We start from the raw sequence: 16,041 nt of genomic DNA, 5'->3' as shown, positions 1-16,041 counted from the left end.
TATGAAAATAGATAAACAGATTTATTGTGTTAAAAAAATATATATATTACAGACTATTGAAGACCTGATAAAATTGTTAAAGCTAAAAGAAACTATTTAGTGTCATCAAACTATATATGCATCAAGCATGGGTTAGCATACAAAATTTAGCAAGTTTTTACAACAAATGTGAGACAGTGCGAGGGTCAGAACAGGTAACAAGCGTACATGTTGTGTATGCTGATTGTTATTTACTTAAGGGAGAGGTCAGCCTATTTTCGTCTGAATCATGTTTTGATGAAGCATCTCCACCCATCAATTCCTGGAATCCTTCCACCTTCACTGGTGGAGCCCTAAGAACACCAGCGTTCCTGCACACATGAGAAAGTTCCAGAAATTCAGTGAACCATTACTGAAACGATGTAATTTTATTATTCTTCCTTCAGATTTTTCCTTACTGTGCTTGCATTTGAGGAATTTGTAAAGAACCCATCTGTCTAAATTGATTGCCTGACTGAGGATGGACATTTGGCATTGTAAGATTCGCAGGGATATGCTGCTGCCTGAACATCTGGAGATTTCTGTTGTTCAAACCATAGAAGGCATTACCATCCATGGGTAACTCTGATGGGGCTTCAATCTTGACCTGTACCATTGGCCTGTCCTTATCCATATCCATACCAGCACGAGGAGTCGATGGTTGTCGTCTTCGCATTCTTTCTAACGGCTGCTGTTGCTGAAAAGGCACATTTTTAGAAAGCGCAACTTGTTGCATCTGCGGAAGCATTTGTCTAGACATCTGTAGGTTCACCAAACAATGTAAGAAAATAAACATTATTAATAATGTCATACTATGCAAACATCCCTTTTGGAAAGTACAAAACCCCTACAACTTCATCAACTTCAGAAGCTATTTCACAAACTGGAGAAAAGATATATGACTCCCACAAGTTACCCATTACCTATCCATAAATCAATTATTACAAGAATCCAGATCAAAATGTAACCAATTATAAATGAAACAATTGAAGTTATCCATACTTGCTGGGGTAGTCGAATGGGATTCTGGTGCTGTGGCTGCAATTGTGACTGGATTCCATGAATTGGCTGCTGAGTTTGTTGGAAATTCCTGGAGCCATCTTTGACTTGCTCCATTAGAGGGCCAAAATTACTTGTGAGGAAAAAAAGCCGCGTAAGTAATTGATACACTAGAAACTTGCATTATTAAATCTTATTAATTTAAAAAGAATACACTCGCACAAACACAATACAATGTTCATAATGGAAGTGAAGAGTTTAAAATTGGATGTCAAAACCTAATGTCCTTTATTTCCCTCGGTCAGCATTACGGACAAGCCCATTCAAGTTATGCATAATGTGGCCTTTCACTCAAGTGCTCAAAAGATATAAGGACCTTTAAGCTTTACAGGAAGTCTTCAATCACGACACTATTTAGGTTTGTCAGTTCAGTATCCTGGAGATTTGTTCGACTCAAATCATATTTATTGACTGCTAAGGTGAGTGTCAGCATCAAAATCTCAAAGAGAATACTCTTAAAGTGGAAATGAATACACCCTCTCTGGGAAACCATGCTCTGTTAGGAAGAGCACTGAAAGATTAAAGCTTGGCCCCAAAATACTGATGAGAACAATTCGACATCCAATACAGCTATTACATATCAGCTAGCAACAGTTCATTTAATGATTAATTCAGAGGTTACGACGTAAAACTATATTCATGAAAATTGCAATCACAACTTGTAGGTCTCTACCCAATATCATGAGTGCATGATGTATGGTAAAAACATAATCCGTGCAAATAATGTTGATCAATAATTTTCCTCTTCTTTTTCTTCTGACTTGGAAAAATTCATACCAGGATAAGTAATAGCTTATAATTAAATTACAAGGTGCAAGTCCAACAATGCAACAATAATTTATAAGGAAACTAAAATCAGATAAGATCAATTTCAAAAACAAAAATGAAAAATAAACCTTGGATCCAAAAACTCACCTATAGCCTATTGTTTGAAGGAACATCTTCAGTAGTTCAATGGCCGAACACTGCTTTCTGTAACTATCAGTAAGAACTTTCAAGCTGCCACCCAATTTACTGATATGACAGCTTAGCATCTGAGAGAAAACATCAATTGGAACTTGTGTAGCACTTTCAAACCCAATACTTGTCAACATCCTGGCTATTACCATTTGAGATAACTGTGTCGCTTGTTCCTTACTAAGACATTTTTTGTTCCCTCCAGAGCCATTTTTTCCACGATGTAAGATTCCTCCTTGTTCCATGCTAAGGTATTCAGGCCTGATACCAAGCCTCTCAAGCATAACAGGACTCCTAGTCATAATCTGAGGCAACATATCAAGAACTCCATAACATTCCACTTTCTGGTTGTCTTCCTCTCTATTCAAGGGTGGAAGTGCACTATCAGGAACACAGTTGAAGGTAAACATTGTTTCTGGGAAAAAATATATTTCGCTATCCACTGAGTTACTACCTTCTAAAACAGAATTTGGGTTCATGTGTGATACATTTTCTAATATGGGGTTTCCATATCCCATATACTGATCTTCCTTGAAAGCAAGACGTCTTTTCTTATGCCTCTCAAGAAGCTTAAGATAAGCAGACATCTCCTCTGGGGTACGTTTCTCTGATTCTCGATCAGCTGATGACAACCTATATGGTTTGCTAATTCTATATCTCTCCATAAACTGATTATACCATGTTTCAGGCAGCTCGTCATTTTTAAATCTTGATGGTTTATTATCAATATCAGATTCTCCATATCTTGATCCAACACCAAAAGCTGCTTTTGATTGAATCTGCAGGCACAGACATAAACTAATAATCATATAACAGCCCTCCACAGTTTCTATGCTTAAATTTTTTTGCTCAAGTTTCCGGCCACACTTTTCCATGAAAGGTTTATGAATTCAGTACTTCAGTTCAATTTATAAATGAAATTCACTAGGTTGGAATAGAATAATAGATTCAAGAATTCAATACATGTGCAGGTCACCACTTAAAAGGTTTGGCCAACGGAAATGGGGCAATTTTCCAAATGTAGAAAAGCTCACCAGTTATGCACCCAAGAGAATTCCAGGAGATGATATCTCAGGACTTGTTTGTTTATAACCCAATTTTATTGAATTCTCAGTAACCAACTATAATAAACCAAAAAAACAAAAAAAATGCATAACTCAAAAAATTCATTCATATCACAACTCAAATGCATAATGAAATCCACGAAAACTGGAAAATCATACCTTGGACGACACCGAAGGGTCACGCTGTTGAACTTGAACCCCGTCTTGGGACGAATTCTCTAGAGTGAAGTAGACGTCGTCCGGGTGCAACTGCAAATCTGAAACGACGAAAAAATTGAAGCGATCAGAAACCATGAAACTAAGCAGAAAGGAAAGCAATTAAGAGACTGAGACACACTCACAGTTGGGATTAAGCTTGGAAACAGCGAGCGAAGAGGAAGAGGAAGAAGAAGAGGAATTGGAATGGGGGCGAAGGAAGAGGGAGACGCAGGCCTTGTCGAAGAGAAGAGCTCGAGCGCGGAGTTGGAGATGGAGGTGAGCCCTAGATTTGGAGTCCATGAAAGCTTCCCAGGTTGAAGGTGAGTTGAGGAAGGGAGCGAAGTTGGCGTAGGTGGATTCGCCGAGCCACAAGCGCCAGACGTTGCAGGACTCGAGTTTACGGGCGAGCTCGTATCCACGACCGTCGTCCCCAAGCAGAGCCATTTTGGGAAAGGAGGAAGGAGGGGCGACTTGGATTTTTTACTTTTGTCTGGGAATTTAATTTCTGGGTTTTCGGATTTTGGGGGTCAAGTTTTTGGGAAGAAATTTTAATTAAAATTTTGGGTTATTCATAGTAATGATCCTTCAACTATACTCAAATTTATATTTTGGTCACTCAACTCAAATATTAGTTGCAGAGGTCACTCAATTAAATGTTGCGTTGCACTATTAATCTCTACCGTCAAGTCTGTGACTTTTTCTGTTTAAAATGATGACGTGACAAGCATCTCTTAGATTATTGATGGGGAAATGTGACTTTTTAGTTAGGATTATTTGTAGTAATGATCCCTTAACTATACTCGGAATTATATTTTGATCACTCAACTCTAAAAAATAGTTATAAAAGTCTCTCAATTAGGTGTTGTGTTGCATCATTAGTCTCTACCGTTAGAGAGACTTGACGATTGGGACTAATAGTGCAACACAACACCTAATTGAGTGACCTCTGCAACTAATATTTGAGTTGAGTGACTAAAATGTAACTCGAGTATAGTTGACCATTGCTACAAATAACCCTAAAAATTTTAATAGTTCAACCGAAAAAAAAAAGGTGAATTACATTATGCAACCCTATTATTTGAGAGTTGCAGGTAAGGATGAACACCAATCTGGCTGAACCGATTAAATTGTCTAATTTGGCATTGTTGTGCTATGAAAATAGTTTGGCGTTTGGTGAATTTTTTGTTAAAAGTGTTGTTGGTACTAATTCCCACATAATCATTACTCAGCGCCTCTTCAAAACTAATTCATTCATAATTAGAAAATAAAAGCACTTCATTAATTGTTTCCCTTATAACTTTCTCTCACTGCAATTTTTAACAATGAGTAATTTTCTCATAGTTTACCAAACGGGCTGGACTTCCTAAAAAAATTTAAAAATTATTTATCACCCCAAATAAGCAATGTCAAACGAGCACTAAGAAAAGTTAAATTGTTTAAAAGTCAAATTGGACTATATATTGGTTGATTTTTGAACAAATATATATATATATATATATATATTAGTTGATTTGGTTTGGTTTTGAATTTTTATAAACCAGCTTAAATCGAACCGAATCGTCTACTTATACATTTATTTATTTATTTATATTTTATTTTACATGTGTAGTCCTCTAATTAGATGATAACTAGATCATCTATATATATATATTATTTATTTATTTATATTTTATTTTACATGTATAGTCCTTTAATTAGATAATAATTAGATATGAATGTTGAATTTGAAGTTAGATGGACCTTTGTAATTGCTGTTACAACCCAACAATACCTCTCTCCTCTCTCTGCCCTTTCTTTTTTCTTGCTTTCCTTCTCTCCTTTTAATATATATTTTTTCCTTTTCTTTCTCTCTTCTCTCTTCTCTCTCTTTCTCCTCTTTTTGATGAAAAACCATTTTTTTATAATATTTATAATATTTTCTTTCTTTTCCTTATTTTATAATTAACACTCACAAATCCCTCAAATTCCGAGTGACAGGTTCGTCTATAAAATGAAACAAGAGGTAAACACAAAATCACAACTCAGGAAACAAAAAATAATTATTAAAAAAAAAAAAAAACCTGAAGAAAAAATCTGCCAATTTTCTTACCATGACTTCTTTCAATCTGAAAACAAAATCAAAATGGAATTCCTTTCAATTCCTGAAAGCTCATCATATTTGAATTTATCTCTTGCTACTCCTTTAAACCAGGAAACATCACATGAAAATGTTTTATTTCCACACTCCAATTTTCGTACTGGTTCTACTTATGTGCAAGCAGTAAACATGCATAATGAAATTCTATCAAATATGCACTTGCATAATGAAATGGCAAGGAGGTCTAACAAAACTGCAGTGGAAGATACTCAATTTCTCAATGCTCGCAATGCTGCTTCGATGGCAAATTTAGTATTGCGTATGTTGGCAAGGAACCAGGAATGTGCTTCATTGAAGGCTGAAGTTGTAGAATTGCATAAGCTCCTATAATCAAACCAAAAAAATCAAGACTTTGCTAAACTGGTGCCATCCCCGAAGAGGAAATTCATGGATCCACCACTGCCACCACACATCCTCCCAAACGACCTCCAACAACAACCACAATCCTTAAATTCCCACACGACCCACTCACTCAAGACCATTCAATTTATCTATGACTTCTCACCCATATACCCATCTAATAACCACCATAAAAATTGAAAAACATAATAAAATCCAACTTCCAAGCACAAGTTCAAGGACCATTGCTACAATTAAGCCTATTTTATTTTTAATTTAGTAAAAAAATAAGAAACTAATATATATATATATATATATATATTTTGGGATTTTGCCACTAGTGGTGTTGTTTTCTTTTCTAAAAAATAAAAAATAAGAAAAAATAAGAGACATGAAACAAAGTAAGTTATGGATGTGTTATGAATGTATTATGCAGCCACAATGGGCTTGTAATTTTTATTTTTTCTTTTCTAAAGATCAATATCCTAGTCAACCATTATGTTTATGCAGTCACAATTATGCTTGCAACAAAATATTTAAGGGAGTTTCACTAAAACACCCAAAATGGGGGTTGAAATTATAAAAAAACCCAAGCACTATTTAAACATATAAACACACTCAAAACTCATCATTACACACACTCAAAACCCATTTATAAACACACCCAAAAAGTTGACTTTGGGGTTGATTTTGAGTGTGTTTCTATGTTTAAATAGTACTTGAGTTTTTTTATAAATACATGTCTAGGATTGGGTTTATTTATAAATTTGTAAACATTTAACCCCAAGTTATACAACGTATGGTTTAAATTACCCTGCTGCAAGAGATGAAGTTTCTATACTTATATGCTAAATGGGCTCTGGGGCAGGTTCTGTTTTGGGGCTTCTACCAACTTATAAAGTTAAACCAAGCCCTAACCTATTGGGCCGAAACCTTTACTTTTCAGTTTTATGGGCTATGCTGAAAGTATTTTCTAATGAAGCTATACTAGAAACTGAATATAAAATATAAATCCTTGTGCATGCACTTTGATCCTTTGCTTTGCATTGATCTCAAGGAAAGAAATGGTTATGGCATTTTCCATTATAGTTAATTTCCTTTTATTTGGCCATTGAAATGAAATCTGACACTTCATGGAAGACTAGCTTGCAGAACAGTTGTTGCATACATTCTTTGATGTTCAAACGTACATTGATTCCAAACGATATATCATTTGTGATGAGTTCTATACTTGGTTACGACTTGCTCATTGTAATTTCGAAGCACTCTCATTGGTATCATCCCCAAACATCCCATTGATCTCTATCCCCCTTCAAGAGTGGTGAAATTAGGATACCTCTCTCTCTCTCTCTCTCTCTCTCTCTCTCTTATTTTATTTTTTTCTGAGTTGGTGTCCCACTTTGAGTTTGGAGCACCAAAACCGGTAAGAAACTAGAAACTGAGAGTTGAGGTTTTGTTTCACTTACTCTTAAAATACAAAGGGGAAGAACAGAAGGGGCCCATTTATAACGAAACAATCAAGTAGTTTGAATTGAATTGAAGACGCCAAAAGAATTCAGTTAAACGCACTTGTCTAACTGAAGTGACATTGCCCACTGACTTGGTGATGTTGGTGAGTCTTGTGTTTATAGCCATATTAATATTTTATTTTATTTTTATATAAATTATATTTCTTCGGTCACATTTAACGGGTTTAGTTCACCAACTGTACTATAATGTTTGTGCCCTCGTGGCTTGTGATGGTGACACTGACAACATCATTTGAGTGGATTAACTATAATAACATCGCAATTTAGTTAATTAATTCTGTACAGATGGTTAAATATGGGAATTACGTATGCATACGTTTGTTAAGTAAACGACCAATTTCTTGTCGGGTGAGTTAATAACGAATTCAAAAATATTTTGTATACATATTAAATTTGCAAAAATACGTCCATTTCTTTGACAAGATAAAAAGTAAAGAAAATAAGAATATTTCTATGAATTTGTATAGTTGAAGAACGGCTTCCGCATAAAAAGATGTCTATTTCCAAAGGACAACAATAATAGTGCACCGTGATGTTTGAGGGGTTAGGGTTTAGTTAGTGAGGTTTTTTCATTATGGATCATCACGATTTTTCAAGCGGTAATCAATTAATAAGTTAATACAACGTTAACTATTAGTTTACGATCACTTCATCTCATCTCATAACTTAAAATTATTTATTTTTTAAGTTATTGTTCAAAGATATCAAAAACAAAATTATTCAAATCGTGAAATAAATAGAGGAGCTCAATACTTTTGTATAAGAAATGAATGGTTCATATTATGAGATGTTATTGTCGAGTGGATCCAAACTAGTAGATAGCGTTGTAGTAACTTTCAAGTCAGGACACATGGCAGCCCATCTGGCGATGTCCATATTTCCACATCGAGGTGCTCCACCTTTTTATTGTCAACAAAATAGGTATCTCGTCCCAATGCACCAGGTAATAATATCTTGGCATTATAACCCTTACTTTATTCAACTACTTATCTTCTCATTGAACTAATTTAAGTATCGGAGAATTTTCGGTCGATACCACACCGATACCCAAGGGCCTCACCATTGCTCTGATTCTCCTTGCAGATCTTTTCTGTACCTGTTGTAAGGCCATGCGACCGAAGACATATCATTTCTAAGTTGGTTCCATTTTGGAAATCAACAAATTTCTAATTTCAAACGTTGTGCATTTATAATTTGTTTATCAAAAATGAGATTGCCTTTGGAAATCATCACATGTTAGGGCGCAATCATGAAATGAAAATAAGTTAGGCCCTCAAAGAATTTTATTTTACAATTTACTGGATGAGGTCGTCGAACCCATAACCTATCAAATTTCTAATCTTTTTTCTTCACCCTCTCATCACCTCAACTTGCATCAAGAGCTGTGGGCCAATAATTTAGCTTGCTTATACAAATCAAGCGTCATCATGGTTCATGAAATCTATGCACACCTACTAATACAAATCTATCTCTTCTAATTATGTTGTTAGGCTGCACCACTTCCAGATGGGTCATGGAAAACCTACTTTTGGTTTCCCAAACCACTACATCATTTCTTACATGTCATATGTAAATATTAATTGCTTGAGATCAATGTGATCTCAGGACGCTTGAGCTTGAGAACTTCTCTGAAAAGCTCTTTTGTCAAAAGCTTGTTCTTGTCGGACCTCAACACTATCAATGGTGATGGAATAAAATGCCCTCTTTGTCCAATACATGATTGAACCACCTAATCCTATTACTTTTCTCTTCCATGCGTTCATAATTTAACTTTGGCACGGGTCACGTTGCTGCTCACAATTTAGAGATCAAAAGGTATAAAGAAGTTCCATGTGCTTGAAATTTGGATGATTGTTTTTATTTTGGGGAAAAATAGAATTAATAGAGAAGTTGTTATTGATATTCTAAAATATTCCTCATGCACTTCTTAATTATTTTTCCATTTGCTAATCACATTTTTATAAAGAGCTAATGATGTAATGCGCCATAACTTCGTGGTTATTTTTAAATTTTTAACAGGTATTGACCAAAGAATCACATATCTCAAATCAGATTGACTCTCATAGGATGATGATCGCATATACTATGAGGGTCAATCAACCGCAATCAAAATTTAAAAACAGTATCGTCCATCCTCATAATCAATATGTGTATTAAGCAATAAGGTGGACGACACCGCATGTCAAATGACCCTTTCAACTTCGTGTTAATTCTTTTATTTTTATCGTCCGAAAACTATTCAACTTATGTATGAACCTTATGCGAAATAATTAGGCAATTAATAATTCTTTGGATGAGTTTAAGGTTTTGAATTGCAGAAAACCTCAATAGGGCATAGCTTTTGTCTCATTTTTTAACATCTTGTATTCTTTTTCACTGGTATCCGAACGGACATGGCTTCATTCATATGACCCGATACTGCCTTGCTTCCAATCAGTTAAGTTAACAGCTCCTTTTTTATTATATAAATTATGCACATAGAAAAATGTTGATAGGAAATCATTTTCCTTTATTAGATAATTATATTTAACAATTTAAAAACTTCATTTCATGCATAAGTTGAACTTTCGAATGTCACCTCACCTAATACTAATAGCAACCAATATTTTTCTAAAAATTAATTTTCTATTAATATTATTATTGTGCAATTAAGCAATTGGTTTGCATGGGTTATAAATTAATGAATGATTAAGAACTTGCATAAATTGAGTGGTTAGTCATTTATTATTTTAAATTAACATAGAAATTTAAATAAATAATAGAATTTCTGACTCTGCATCCAAAGAACCTTTGACAAATTTGGGATTTGCATGCAGCATGCACGACATATGTTCGCTTGATTATTCTTTATTGCTAATCAGATTAAAACGTCAATATTGCTAGTATGTAATTGAGCAATTTATAGGATTAATCATTGATGGATTAACAAATCAATAAATATAACCAAGTGTTTGTGCGCATTGAATGGTGATAGTATTACATGCTTTTGGGTACTAATTAATTGATTAGTAATGTATGTAAGGAAATTATGGCTCGTTAAGAGTATTTATCTTTACACCCGAGGTATGTAATCTTGTTTGGTTACTTTAATATGGTATCAAAGCATAAGATGGTTAAAAAGAGAAGCACAAATGTGCAAATTTTATGTTATTGTTGTGATCGTAGTAAATTGAACGATTTAGGTAGCGCCTTGATGGAAATTCATTAAGAATTATAACGAAGATGTATCATAAAAGATGAATTTTTTTCCCTTTTCACTATTTTTACTCTTGCTACTAAGTTGTTTGTTCAATTCAAGAAAGCGAAAGATGCATTCAAATTCAGTCAATTCTCTCTCAAATTACTGCTAACAAAATTTCTCAAGGATATTTTGTTTTAGAAACTTCGAATTAAAATTATCTTCAGTTTTACCGAAATAACAAGAGTTTAGATTCTCGACACGTGGAGAGAGACATAAAAACTAATACGTACATACTGTTACATGTAAATTTTCATAAGTTTCACGTATTTGAGACCGTATTTCTTCTCCTGGGGCCCACAGAAAGTCAAATATGGATAACAACAACAAAAAAAAGGCAAATGTAATTTGCCCTAAAAAAGATGGATTGCAATTTGCATTCGTTGGCAGTTGGCTTTGGTTCGTTAAAGGACGCCCAGGCCAGGCCAGGCCCCTCTCCCTCCATCCATCACGGCAAAAATCACGAGCGCCAAAAACAACGGCTGCGATTCCATCACGAGCAGAAGGAGAAAAAAGAAAACAATAGAATAATGAAAATGTTTTGGGTAGAACCAGAACATATCCAAAACAGAGGAAGAGCAGGTGTATAAATATAGCATATATTCCAATCATCTGTAAGCTGGTAATTGTGGGCATTTGGCTTTCCTTTGGTCCGCCAAGAATAACCAACTCCTAAAGATATCCCATTTTTAAACCCACCTTCCCCTTCCTCTCTCATTTTCCCCTCTGCGTTTTTGTTTCCCTTTCTTCTTCTTCTTCTTCCCTCCCTGCACAACCAAATGTAGTGGAGTCTTTCTTCCTTTTGTCTTCAGAGGCCTTTCTTCTTCTGGTTTAGAGGGTCCCATACTGGATTTCATACTTGTAATTTGGGATACCCAGGACGTCTAAACCATGTTGGTGGAAGGTAAGCTTATTTGAATTATGGTGCAAGGTGTTTGATATTTTTGCAGTCTTTCATTGTTATGTTGGTTGCTGAAAAAAATCAAGGAGATGAAGAGGAACATCAAAATGGGTTATTTGAATGGGAATTTTGTTATATTCAACCTGAAAAATTAAGAAATAGGCACAAATTTTGTCTTCGTTTTTTCTTTTCCTCTGTCTTTTCTTTTCTTAATGGTTTGGTGGTTTGGCAGAGACCATAGGAGAAACGGAAGGAAACCCAGAAATGGAATCACCAAGGGGTCTGAAGAAGATGGAGCCGTGCGAGGACGAGCCATCACCGAGGGGTGTATTGGAAGTCCCTGTTACCGACTCTGACTACAGTAGCAGTAGCTGTGCCTCGTCTTCTTCTGGTGAAAAAACGGCGGGCCAGAGGACACTGGTGCGAGATATCAGCAATGGGTTGCAATGGAAAGGCAAGGGAATGTTTGATGCCTTGAAGAAGAAGTCAGCTAGGCGATTCTCAACGATTCCCCTATTGGGTACCAGCTATGAATTGTCGAGGAGAAACTTAAGGAGGAGACTGGCTCGGATTTGGACCGCCGAGGATGAGGAGGAAGGAGCAGATGTTGATGGGATGATAGTTACGAAACCGTCATGGAGGAACTTTGATTTTGCTGAGCTTGCTGCTGCCACTGGCAATTTCAAACCAGGTATGAATTTTAAACCTTTTTTTTGTTATTTTTCTTCTTTTGTTGTTGCATTTGGAATTAAATTTGAGCTCTTTGGGTCCAGCCACCATTGAATTCATGTCGTTTTTAGCCGACCCTTTTGACAAAAGTTTGTTTGGACCGACGGAGTAGGAAAGCAATTGTGGGACCTGGGTTGCTGCTTGAGTCTTCTTGACCACTAGTGTAGTCCCTTAGATTCAGTTAACTAGGCTTAGGGTTATTGCTGCTAATTGACTGTCTTTGGATAGATTCTGATTTTGCTGCTAAAAACGATTTTGTTGGACCCAATTTTCAACTTTTCTAATTTCTGCTTTTATGACCACTGTTTTGACATCAACAAGTTTGTTTTTATATCTATTTTATTTCTGGGGGTTTTAGCTGTGGAAGTTTAATCTGATGACTGTAGCTTTAAAGTCGGTTGGTGACTTGTTGGTGAAACTTTTAGTTCCAGTCTTGGGTCTTTGTTTGCCACAGGGTATAGGCTCCATCACATGTATGAATATGATCAGCTATAGTCAAAATCCCAATCCCAACTTCTTCATAGGATGCAAAATGCAGCCACTGACAGATTAATGTTTGCATCCAATTGTTTGATCTTCAATTAGTATTTTCTTGGTTTACTTTTTAAGTTATGATTGCATAATACTTGGCAGAGAACTTAGTTGGGAAAGGTGGCCAAGCAGAAGTTTACAAGGGGCTCTTATCCAATGGCCAAATTATAGCTGTAAAGAGGCTAATGAAGAAAGGGAAAGAGAAAGAAAATGAGGATAGAATTGGTGATTTCTTAGGAGAGCTAGGGATTATTGCACACATAAGCCACCCGAATGCTGCTCGGTTGCTTGGGTTTGGCATTGATGGTGGTTTGCACCTTGTACTCCAGTTTTCCCCACATGGCAGCTTAGCTTCTCTACTTTTTGGTATGATATTTGTCTTCTGCTTTTCTTAAACTGCGTATTTCTTCTAATGTCATTGTTTGGCTTACAGAGTAAGCACATATTTATTTGGCTGATGAAAGATATTCTGCATATCAGGTTCAGAAGAATCTATGGACTGGAAGGTCAGGTTTAAGGTAGCAGTTGGGATAGCAGAAGGCTTGCGATATCTCCATCATGAATGCCACAGGCGTATTATTCACAGAGACATCAAAGCCTCTAATATCTTACTGACCGAAGATTATGATGCTCAGGTATTTTTGTTGTTCTTCAAGTCTGTTTTTTCATATAATTTGTTCTTAATGGATTTTCTAAACTTAGAAGGAGTTCTATTTTACTGTTGCTGCAGATATCTGATTTTGGACTAGCGAAGTGGCTCCCAGAAAAATGGACTCACCATGTTGTATTCCCTATTGAAGGCACATTCGGGTTAGCGTGCAGTTTCAATTATTCATTTGTTATGATTGCTCACTTTCATCTGTCATAGATGTTTGGCTTTATGGATCTTCAAACTGTTTCAGGTACTTGTCTCCAGAGTATTTTATGCACGGGATTGTTGACGAGAAGACGGATGTATTTGCATATGGTGTTTTATTACTGGAGCTCATAACAGGTCGCCGCGCAGTTGATTCAACTCAGCAAAGCCTTGTGATATGGGTATGCATATGTTATGCTATAGCCTAGCATGTTTATGGCCCTTAGCCAAGTTCAGATGGTGGGTTGGAAAAAAGGATTGGCATTAGGATACGTCACAACTCCAATTCCATCTCAATGTACCCAAAAAAACGTAGAAAGTTTATCACTGAACAATCAAAGGATGCACAAATTTTTCAAGGGTTAAGTCTGCTTGACTATCTGTAGGCTGCAGGGTTTTGTATTGAACAATTCCGTTGTTATGAGTTTAGATAAGATGAACATGTTCCATGAAAGATGATATGAGTGATCATTTTTGTGTTATCCACAGGCAAAACCACTTCTGGATGCTAGTAATGTCAAGGAACTAGCAGATCCTCGGTTAGAAGATGCATTTGATCCAGTGGAGATGAAAAGAGCCATGGTGACAGCTTCAATGTGCATCAGTCATCAATCCACAAAGCGTCCGTACATGAATCGGGTATGAAATCGGTTTCCTGTTTCACATTAGTTTCGTTTTCCAAACCAAAAGCTGCAAGATTGACTGATGAAACAAAATTGGTGAGAGTGCAGGTAGTGCAGATACTAAAGGGTGAGGGTGGAATTGTAGATCAGTTGAAACAAAAGTCTTCAGTAGTGAGATCGCTCGTTTTAGAGGCTTGTGACTTGGAAGATTATACTTGTTCTAACTACTTGAGTGACCTGAATCGCCACCGGCAACTCGTAATGGATCAGTAGTGCTTTGCTTTGCTTTGTCTCCCTCTGCATTCTCTTTCTCCTGCAGCCTCTTCTTGTTACTTTGGCAGTGTGAAAGTTTTGGAATTGGTTAGTACCCTTTGGTGTATGGGTTTAAGTAGTTCTCACCGGCTTGTGCCCTTCCTATATATTTGTAGAGAATACTAGGAAAAGTGGCATTTTGTCATTGTCACGAGTCAGTTTGTTTGGTCAGGCGTGTTATGTTGTCAAACGGGAAATTGTACATTCCAGCACCAAGAACTTAAATTGGTAACCGACAACATAACATGCCCATGTATCTAGCAAAAGAAAGTTACTTTTGTTAGACAAAGTGTACTCCCATGATGGTTGTATCTATAAATTCACATCATGTAGAACAATTCTGAATCAAGTTCATTGTTTTCTTGATCAATTGTGACTTCATCTACCAACAACAATACAATAGATTACACAGAAAATTATTTGCATTGGTTAATTAAGGTTTTAAAAAAATGAAAAACTTGGGACCAAAAAGAACCCCTTTTAATTGCCAAAGCACCCTATACATCAAATCAAATAATCCAAAAACACCAATCTCGGAGTTCTCTCCATCTCTGTATCAAACAGTGTTGTCCTCAGCCAAAATCAACGACTCAGGTTCAATCGGATAACGATCAACCTATCATTGATTCAATCGCTACCGTCGATTCCACGAAACCCAAAAAGACTGAAGAAAATGGCGCCTGAGGTGGTGCTGCAGCTCGGCCTTCTCATCCTAACCCTAGCCATGTTCTTCGCCATACACAAAATCTCCAGAAAAGCTCTAACAAAGCTCCGAACCAACAACCGAGCCAACCTCCAATCGACCCGCCACTTCGTCCACGGGTCTCACCTCCTGACCCGAGCCCGATCCAATCCTCACAAAGCCCAATCGCAGGCCCATGCCAAAAACGCCTTAACGGAGGCGGAGAAGGCACTGGCTCTCTCCCCGAGAGACCCGGGCCCGCACATTCTCAAAGCCCTAGCTCTCGATCTCTTGGGGCACAAGACCTCCGCGCTGAAATCGTTCGACGTGGCTCTGTCGCCGCCGTGCGTGAAGTCACTCTCGGAGAGGGAGCGTGGAGAGGCACTGGTGAAGAGGGCGGAATTGAAGATCGGGCTGAACCGGAGGCGCCGGGTTGACTCGGCCGTCGAGGACCTGGTGCAAGCGGTCAGGCTGAGTCGAGGCGAGGGAGATGATGTGACGTCGTTCTGTTTGTTGGGTCAGTGCTACGAGTGGAAGGGGATGAAGGAGGAAGCTAGGGAGGCTTTTGAGCGGGCCCTTAGGGCTGAGCCTGGGTCAGTTTTGGCCCGTCAAGGCTTGGATCGGTTAGGATCCTAGCTCTGGTAGTTTGTATATGACTTTGGGCTTAAAAGGCCCAAATGTTTTTGTGATAAGCGTTATGGTTATTTTAATTTTGATCTATTATGTCTTTTCTTTTTCTTGCGTAATTGATTAATTATGGGATTAATATCTTTATTTCAAAAAGTGCCCACATTTTGTACTCACCTTTATAGAATGCCCATGAAAATCATTCGTCACATGGTTCACATCAGTAATAAAAACTACTTTT

General features: G+C 36.9%; 3 protein-coding genes across 3 annotated transcripts; 2 read left to right on the top strand and 1 right to left on the bottom strand.

Annotated features, from left to right (window-relative positions):
- LOC103335077 (transcription initiation factor TFIID subunit) lies at window positions 1-3,821 on the bottom strand. Its single transcript, XM_008238079.3, has 6 exons — window positions 3,440-3,821; window positions 3,258-3,355; window positions 1,993-2,813; window positions 1,021-1,150; window positions 438-778; window positions 1-350 (listed from the first exon to the last, which is right to left on the bottom strand). Exons 1-6 carry the CDS (start codon window positions 3,738-3,740, stop codon window positions 227-229), a joined length of 1,815 nt encoding a protein of 604 aa, XP_008236301.1. The 5' UTR covers window positions 3,741-3,821; the 3' UTR covers window positions 1-226.
- A 7,256-nt stretch (window positions 3,822-11,077) lies between these two features.
- On the top strand, window positions 11,078-14,861 carry LOC103335063 (Protein kinase superfamily protein). Its single transcript, XM_008238061.3, has 8 exons — window positions 11,078-11,443; window positions 11,673-12,131; window positions 12,803-13,066; window positions 13,181-13,335; window positions 13,431-13,510; window positions 13,603-13,738; window positions 14,046-14,195; window positions 14,288-14,861. Exons 1-8 carry the CDS (start codon window positions 11,431-11,433, stop codon window positions 14,450-14,452), a joined length of 1,422 nt encoding a protein of 473 aa, XP_008236283.2. The 5' UTR covers window positions 11,078-11,430; the 3' UTR covers window positions 14,453-14,861.
- Window positions 14,862-15,010: 149 nt separating this feature from the next.
- On the top strand, window positions 15,011-15,956 carry LOC103335053 (Tetratricopeptide repeat (TPR)-like superfamily protein). Its single transcript, XM_008238049.3, has one exon. The coding sequence runs from the start codon at window positions 15,165-15,167 to the stop codon at window positions 15,807-15,809; it is 645 nt and encodes a 214-aa protein (XP_008236271.2). The 5' UTR covers window positions 15,011-15,164; the 3' UTR covers window positions 15,810-15,956.
- The last annotated feature ends 85 nt before the right edge of the window (window positions 15,957-16,041 follow it).

This window comes from Prunus mume, linkage group LG1 (assembly GCF_029339155.1).
Source record: "Prunus mume cultivar Tortuosa linkage group LG1, ASM2933915v1, whole genome shotgun sequence".
NCBI classification, from domain to species: domain Eukaryota; kingdom Viridiplantae; phylum Streptophyta; class Magnoliopsida; order Rosales; family Rosaceae; genus Prunus; species Prunus mume.
Note: the sequence above shows the minus strand (reverse complement) of the source record. Positions and strands in the feature narration are given on the sequence as shown.

Coding starts and splice junctions, on each gene's coding strand:
- LOC103335053 (XM_008238049.3), top strand. CDS start 15,165: ATGGCGCCTGAGGTGGTGCTGCAGCTCGGCCTTCTCATCCTAACCCTA.
- LOC103335077 (XM_008238079.3), bottom strand. CDS start 3,740: ATGGCTCTGCTTGGGGACGACGGTCGTGGATACGAGCTCGCCCGTAAA. Junction 3,356..3,439: donor TTCCAAGCTTAATCCCAACT/GTGAGTGTGTCT, acceptor TCGTCGTTTCAG/ATTTGCAGTTGCACCCGGAC. Junction 779..1,020: donor CCATTCGACTACCCCAGCAA/GTATGGATAACT, acceptor GTGAACCTACAG/ATGTCTAGACAAATGCTTCC.
- LOC103335063 (XM_008238061.3), top strand. Junction 13,739..14,045: donor AGCAAAGCCTTGTGATATGG/GTATGCATATGT, acceptor TGTTATCCACAG/GCAAAACCACTTCTGGATGC. Junction 14,196..14,287: donor AGCGTCCGTACATGAATCGG/GTATGAAATCGG, acceptor GTGAGAGTGCAG/GTAGTGCAGATACTAAAGGG.